At 34.0% G+C, this 7,876-nt stretch overlaps 2 protein-coding genes across 2 annotated transcripts; both read left to right on the forward strand.

Annotated features, from left to right (window-relative positions):
- The first annotated feature begins 1,127 nt into the window (after positions 1–1,127).
- Positions 1,128–2,207, forward strand: LOC139848986 (protein MAIN-LIKE 1-like). Its single transcript, XM_071838665.1, has 2 exons — positions 1,128–1,461; positions 1,963–2,207. The coding sequence occupies exons 1-2, from the start codon at positions 1,128–1,130 to the stop codon at positions 2,205–2,207; spliced, it is 579 nt and encodes a 192-aa protein (XP_071694766.1).
- A 27-nt stretch (positions 2,208–2,234) lies between these two features.
- Positions 2,235–3,245, forward strand: LOC139848988 (serine/threonine-protein phosphatase 7 long form homolog). The gene is made up of 3 exons (XM_071838666.1): positions 2,235–2,548; positions 2,622–2,709; positions 2,790–3,245. Exons 1-3 carry the CDS (start codon positions 2,235–2,237, stop codon positions 3,243–3,245), a joined length of 858 nt encoding a protein of 285 aa, XP_071694767.1.
- Positions 3,246–7,876: the final 4,631 nt, after the last annotated feature.

Below are 7,876 nucleotides of genomic sequence, written 5' to 3' on the forward strand. Positions count from 1 at the left end.
ATGAGTTATATATGTGTATGTGTAATTATTGCATTCACTAAGCTTTGCTTACCCTCTCGTTGTTTACCTTTTTATAGGTTCGGTTGTGGACAAGGGTAATGGCATCATCTTGGATTAAAGATCTCGTCGTTGTTAGAGAACGCTTTTGGGATATTAGCTTTTGGAGTTTGACCGAGATTTGGGTAGTTTAATCCCAAACACCATGCTCGTAGTGTAGTTTGGTACTTCAACTTTTTGATGGTCGAAACTCATATTTAGTATTAAACTCGTAAAACGGTCAATATGGGCCCCGCTTTGTAAAACTTATTTTATATTTGAATAGTGTTAGTCTTACATATTTGAATATGTTGTTAAAAGCATTTTGTCTAATTATGTCGGGAAGTGGCCAATCTTTTTCGCATTTCAAGGCTTTTTGGACAGACCAGATCAGCACGCCGCGCGGCCTTCTGGCGCGCCGCGCCATTAGCTGAACAAACAATTTTTTTTTTTTTGATATTTTCCGCGGGTTCGATGGTGGTCTGGTTTGGGTTGTTACATGTTGTCTTTATTCTCACCACAAGATTTGGATAATGTTTATCATCTGATTATATGAATGCTATAAGTTAGGATATTAACTTTGTACAACGACCTAGTTAATATGTGTTTAAGTCCTAATATGTGATCTTTACGTGATAATTAGATTTTTTTTTTAAAATAGTAATTTTTTTTAAACAGACTTGTAAAAATGGAAATTTTATCAAAATCATTTCGAAAATGGTAAAACCGAACTTTCAAAGTTCAGTTTTGGTCAAACCCGAAGTTTAAAAGTTCGGTTTTGGTACTTTATTCGTTTGGTCTGTTGAATTGATGACTGGATTGGGGACGTGTCAAAACCGAAGTTTGGAACTTCAGTTTTGCTTTAACTTCCAGCTACCCTATATACTGTAATTTTATCCCCCATAAATACCTTTAATCCGTAAAAATAAAAACTGGCGAATGAAAAAAGGCCACGTGAAAACCGAAGTTTCAAACTTCAGTTTTGGTATCTGTATAAATCCGAAGTCTGATACTTCGGTTCTCACACACAAAACACATCCACAGCTATAAAAAAAATTTCGAAAACCCTTTGATTTTTAACAAAAAAAAAAATGGCTCAAACGAACCAAGTACGTGCTAGATCGGAGCCGATTGATAGTTCTTTATTGTTTTTACAAGCGAAAAGGAATCATAGATCGTATGCACTATTTACAAAGAAGTTTGACGAGGAGAAGTTGATCAAACCAAGAAGAGCTGAGCTGAGCTTTTGGCAGCATATTTCACGGCTACCAAATGAAACAATTGATGAGCGGATGCAGGTGTATCTCGATAATGTGGGTTTAGGTTTAGTTTGTAAATTGGGTAAACAAAGACTGGATTGGTCACTTGTTACTGCTATGATTGAAAGATGGCGCCCGGAGACGCATACGTTTCATTTACCGATTGGTACAAAATCATTACCTTATATATATATTAATTATTTATTTCAATATATATTATTATATATTCGTAATATATATCATTAATTTAGTCAAGTATATAATATATATAAATATAGATATATGTATATATAAATATAGATTATTAGATATTAGATATTTCTTATTAAAATAGTATTTTTGAATATATATATATATATATATATATATATATATATATATATATATATATATATATATTTATTTATTTATTTATATATTCGAATAAATATATATATATATATATATATATATATATATATATATATATTCGAATATATAAATATATATATATATATATATATATATATATATATATATATATATATATATATATATATATATATATATTTATATTTATATATTTGAATATATATATATATATATATATATATATATATATATATATATATATATATATATATATATATATCCGAATACTATATATAATCCATATTAATATTTGTAGGAGAAGCAACTGTAACGTTGCAAGACGTTCAGGTTTTATTTGGTTTTCCAATAGACGGGGATGTATTCTCCGGTATTTGGTATGAAATAAATGATAGCGATTGGATACCGTTTGTCGTTACCTACTTAGGGATCGCCCCTCAGGCTATTGGTGATAGGGGTATACATAAAGGGAGGATATTAATTTCCGTTTTAATGACGGAGTTGGTAGAAGATGCTGGAGACACTGTCGAGTCTCACCAATAGCGGGCTAGAGTATATATTTTAGCTATGATGGGTTGCGTTCTATTTTCTGATTCTAATGCGTATGATGTCCCTTTGAGTTTCTTGCATACCATCCTGGACTTGAGTCCAGCTAATCGTATTAGTTGGGGTAGTGCGGTTCTCGCACATCTTTATAGAAATTTGTGTAAAGCGGCCACAAACTATGAAGCCAAGACCATTAATGGTTCGCTAATTTTAGTACAATTGTGGGTGTATAAACGAATTCCATCCCTCGCGCCAATTCTCAAAAATGATGTACGAAGGATTCCAGCGAACATGCCACCGAACGAGATTCCATTGATTCGAGCACCCTATGGTTCTAGGTAATAGATCATTGTAACTTTAAACCTATAGTTATTGTAACTATATTTAATTTTATGTGTTATTCATATGTAGGTGGCATGGTAAACGGACGAACAAAAATACGCCAGCACATGTATTGTCTACGGTTTGCTCCCTACTTTCGGCATTAACGCCTAGACAGGTAACATTTATTTGGTGTGAAACTATATAAGCTATGTTAAAGTCAAAACATTTATTATGTATTCTAATATGTTGATGCAGTTTATATGGAAACCTTATGATGATTTGTTATTCGCCCGACTACCCCAGCAGTGCGCAGCTGACAGACCTTTATGGTCATACCGTGGCGCTATTATATTCTGGGCTACTATTGAGACACATCTACCAGATCGGGTCTGTAGGCAGTTTGGATGGGGTCAGCCAATTTCAGGTGTTAAACACTTGCTTCCCGCTCAGACGCATCATTATTTGCACAAAACAAACCTTTGCATGAAAAGAAGTGCTGATATAAGGACTATTGCCCCCAACGTCACGAACATCGCACAATGGAATGACCGAGCCAACCGTTTATTTGTTGGTAGAGATGGTGGGGGTGTGAATAGGGATTACTATGACTGGTACAAGGCTCGTACTGTTGTGCATATTACAGATCAAGGAATCGACGAGGGCACCAACACATATCCTAATTGGGCAGGGACTACTAATGTCTATGTATGATACAATTGTGTGATATTTTAATTATTTATAAACAATAACCTCACGATCGATAATATTGGTTTACTTTTAACTATATACAGGAGGAAGGGCTTTAGAGGATGCATGATATGGCATTTGCACAAATGCAACCAAACAGTCAACCTAACCCGCAAGCATTTTATGACATGCCACATCACCTACTTTCATACGCGCTTCACCAACAGCCAGGTGCTCCATTTGAATACTATCCGTTACAAAACTTCGAGTTCCCGGCTTATGATTACGGTGATCAGGCGCATTATCATGATCCTCACCAAACCTATCCTAACCCTCAAGACAAATACAGTACCCCTCGAAACACATACACTACCCATCAAAACGTCTACAATACCCATCAGAACGTCTTCAATAGCCCTCCAAACATATACAATACCCCGTTGAACACGCATCTTGGATCATCCTCTTGGACCCCTCAAGAAACATATCATGGATCTTCCTCTCGGACCCCTAACCGAACATATGTAGGTGGCTCGTCCTCTCGAAGCCCTCTTGACGTGAGTGTTTTTGATTACCCACTTGAGGATGAGCCTGTCGAGGATTTAACCATGGGCGATGATGAAAACCGGCAACAAGTACCGCGAAGGAGTCAAAGGCAAACACAACCAACAAGGTGTGGAACCGGTCATCACCTACGATATATACGTGGGGGATGTCAAGGTCATTGATTAGTTGTATTTAATTATATTGGTTGTAATGTTTATCTTTTGAGCTTGTTTTAATATATTCGTTGCGTTTGTGATTTACATTTAGTATCATTTTTAAAAAAAACTAACAACTAGTTTATTTTAAATAACAATAACAACATATAACAATAGATTATTTAAAACAACAATAACAATAGTTTATTTTAAATAGCAACAACAACAACAATAACAACAACAACAACAACAACAACATAATTCTCTACGTAGATCCACCGTCTTTAAAGAACACCTTAATTAACGCCTTGCGTGTAATGTTAAGGATTTTAACCTTCACACTAGGGCAAAAGATAGAACTGTTTTGTAGCACCAGAACATCTCCCTCACATATGCCTTTTACACCTTCATACTTCCCATGTACACCATCGATGACCTTGCTAGATACCGTTCCTCGAATAGTACCCGTAGTGTCCTATTAAACATAAATGAATATAGTTACATTAACCTGTTTTAGTCAACGCAATACAATTATGAAAATATACATAAGTTAGTGATGTAAACTCACTTTGAGCATTATAGACAGATCACCGACACAATTTTTTCGCACAAGTCTTAACAACACCAACAACTTGATCAGCTGGTAAAAATCTACGTTGTCTCAAAATGCTTGCTATATCAGATCTACCTACAGTTACAACAATACACATAAACTGCTGGCTTACAGTTTCAAGAATAAGTATACAATTTTGTTGTTTACCTCCGTACAGATATGCAAACTCCATTGCGCGTAGCCACGAATCCAGTGTAAACGAATCATCCGCTTCAGGTTTGTTGATTATTTCCCTTACAAAATCTTGCGTAGACATGTCATCCACAACGTTATTCTCATTATTTCGAAGTTCAGACGTATCTTGGAAAACACCAGCGGGTCCAGGGATTCAGTAGGATAATTTGTTCTTTTTGTTGGACCTGGAACCGCGAAGAACATGTCGTTGTGGTGAAATAGGTTGCTTTTGTTTTTGACGGTTAAGTTGGGGGGACTCTAAAGGTCGGGGGAATGGTGGTGACTCAGTGGGCACCAATATGGTTTGAGTAGGTTTTGAAACTGATACAGATTGAGTGACATCGGAATCATTAATATCAAGTAGGTATTCCCATTCATCATTCTCATCATTGACCATTTTTTTAGAATGTGATTTTGTGTTTTTTTTTTTTAGTTTTCAACTGCTGATTTCAGTGAAAATTAAAACTCAGTTTAAGGTGTTTGAAATGTGGTTGTGTTGTATGTGATGTTGTAATTGATAATGAAGTTTCAACTGGTATAAATAGATGTATAAAAGCATAGATTTCGACCTGCAAAAGCAAGATTCGGCTTAGAAGTGAACAAAATATGGCAGGGCCCAAAACCGAAGTTTCAAACTTCGGTTTTGCTGAAAAGCCTCCAAAACCGAAGTTTCAAACTTCGGTTTAGGGCACGGGTAGCTAAGCTTGTACACATGTCTGCCAAGTCACTGTGTAAATGGATAAAGTATCAAAATCAAACTTCCAAACTTCGGGTTTAACCAAAACCGAATTTTGGAAGTTCGGTTTTACTATTTTCGAAATGATTTTGCTAAAATTTCCATTTTTGCAAGTCTGTTTAAAAAAATTACTATTTTAAAAAAAAATCATGATAATTAAGTTTAACTTTTTAAAGGATAACAATCGGTCTATAATTGTTATTTTGTTGATTATCAATATAAGTTATCTGTTATGACTAAAATATCCGAATAACCACTCTTTTAATATATTTGAATTAAATCCAACTCTAATATTATATATTTCCTAAGATAGTCATATCAAAACTTAATAATAACCTATAATAATAATAATAATAAATACTTCTATTTCTTTCCTAAGAGATAGACTAAATATAAATAGCAACTCTTAAAGCTCCGCGTCTCTTGGGACGATAACCTAACTTATTAATTACTATACTACCTTGATCGGGTTTTGTTGCTCGTCAGGTGTTAAAACTAAAAAGTAAATAAAATAATATAAATTTAAAAGTTGAGAATAAGCTAAGAACTTTGCACACACACTTTTACACACATCACTGGTACGCATTCTTCGATGAAGACGGAACTTCTTTACCAATGAGGTGGGTTATAGGTCTGGTAACCCTTGAAAATTCCCCGATGAAGCGCTAGGGAATCCGGCGTGTCCGAGGAAACTCCGTACGGCTTTCACTGTAGTAGGTGGCTGTCACATCCCGGACTTTTCCAACTAGGTTATCTAACCTAACTTTTCTGAGATAGAAATTTCGGCTTAATTCACATGACTTTTGAAAGTAGTTTCATGTTAAAGCTTGTCTAAGATCTCATAATTAGGACCTGAAAAATCATAAGTTATCACAACCATTCACAATGTCCTGAAACCTTAGCTTGTTACCATAATAGACTTGTAATCTATACCCTTATATATAATTAATAATAAGTAAACTTATTAATTAAATACTTATATTAAAATACTTATAAATAATTTACTTTGACATTAGATCATAAGTTAAAATATTTCTACACTTGATCACTCTTACACCTAGACTTGATTAACTTGTAATTTCTTCCATCTAGCCAACATTAGTCTATCTTGATTAAGACCTAACACAAGCATACATTCAAAGCCTTAACCATACAATTAGTACCTCAAAACCACACCTTAGGTACTTGCACTAGTACATGTAAACTTGTAGGCAAAAACTAACCAAAATATCCACCATCATCACAAAATCGCCATCATCATCATCATCATCATCCATATCATCATCATCATCATAAAACCATTCACTCACGACACTCACAAAGACCATGCAAAATATCTTGATTGCCTTCCCATGCATAAACACCATCATTAAGAATTGCATGGCCATTAATGAAGAATGCATGAGTCATCTCTCCTTTCTTCCTCCTCTTGCCACCTCCACCCCATCATCATCATCTCATGAAAGCTTCTCTAATAAGCTTGATAAAAGCTTAATAAAATCTGCATATTTCCTCTACAAAAGCTCAAGAAGGTCCCTCATTTGATCACCATAAAATCAACACACATACACACATTCATATCACTTGCAAATTTCTCTCTAATCTTCATATCTTCATCTTCAAGATCTTCATCACCTCCATCTTATATTTCTAGAAAGTTATCATCATTTAAAGGTAAATAACTTAAACTTATCTTATATTACATAAAACTAATAAATGATTAAGATTTGGTAACTTAAACACATGCAAAAGTGGGTCAAACATGATAAACAACACTTAATTCAAATCTGTCCCAGAAAACTGTTTTGGAGTCACGAATTAAAAATATACTTCGACTTTGAATTTGAACTTAAAAAATTAACCATATGTCCATATATATGTTCTAAGCTTCCTGTAAAATTTTCATAATTTTCTCTAAAGAAAAATGTGTTTTTCATTTTTATTTACTCACTACATGTCTAGATTTCTTTGAATCTGACCTATGTCTCAATTATTTTGTATAAGTCAAAAACTACGATGAATCTAAAAATATATCTTTGTGTTCTTAAAATGGCACACATAGAGGAGTAACTCCCCATTTGAATCACCAAAATCCATATAGTATTCATGGAGAAAAGTTTGTTCAAAGTTAACAGATGATTCTGTTGTAGTAAGATTTTGGTCTAAATCATCATCTCTAAACACTAAGTATTTAAAGACCTGGAGTTAAACCCTTTAAAATGTGTGTTCATTTGTGTCTTATAAATACTCTATAAAATTCCTAAGTCAAACAAAGGTGATTTGCTATTTTTAAACATGAATGGAAGCTTATGATGTAAATCTGGACAGTTTAGAGCACCTGTAAGAGAATACAATTTTGACCAACTTTTATTTTGAATCTGAGAACCAAACTTACATTTTTGAAAACTAGATAACCTTTCCATAGGTGGTA

The sequence above is a fragment of the Rutidosis leptorrhynchoides genome, chromosome 5 (assembly GCF_046630445.1).
Source record: "Rutidosis leptorrhynchoides isolate AG116_Rl617_1_P2 chromosome 5, CSIRO_AGI_Rlap_v1, whole genome shotgun sequence".
Taxonomy (NCBI): Eukaryota; Viridiplantae; Streptophyta; class Magnoliopsida; order Asterales; family Asteraceae; genus Rutidosis; species Rutidosis leptorrhynchoides.

What these genes read in the sequence shown, in the direction of transcription:
- LOC139848988 (XM_071838666.1), top strand. Translation starts at nt 2,235, where the DNA reads ATGGGTTGCGTTCTATTTTCTGATTCTAATGCGTATGATGTCCCTTTG. An exon ending in CGAGCACCCTATGGTTCTAG is followed by an intron (nt 2,549 to 2,621) that starts GTAATAGATCAT and finishes ATTCATATGTAG; the next exon opens with GTGGCATGGTAAACGGACGA. An exon ending in CGGCATTAACGCCTAGACAG is followed by an intron (nt 2,710 to 2,789) that starts GTAACATTTATT and finishes ATGTTGATGCAG; the next exon opens with TTTATATGGAAACCTTATGA.
- LOC139848986 (XM_071838665.1), top strand. Translation starts at nt 1,128, where the DNA reads ATGGCTCAAACGAACCAAGTACGTGCTAGATCGGAGCCGATTGATAGT. An exon ending in TACGTTTCATTTACCGATTG is followed by an intron (nt 1,462 to 1,962) that starts GTACAAAATCAT and finishes TAATATTTGTAG; the next exon opens with GAGAAGCAACTGTAACGTTG.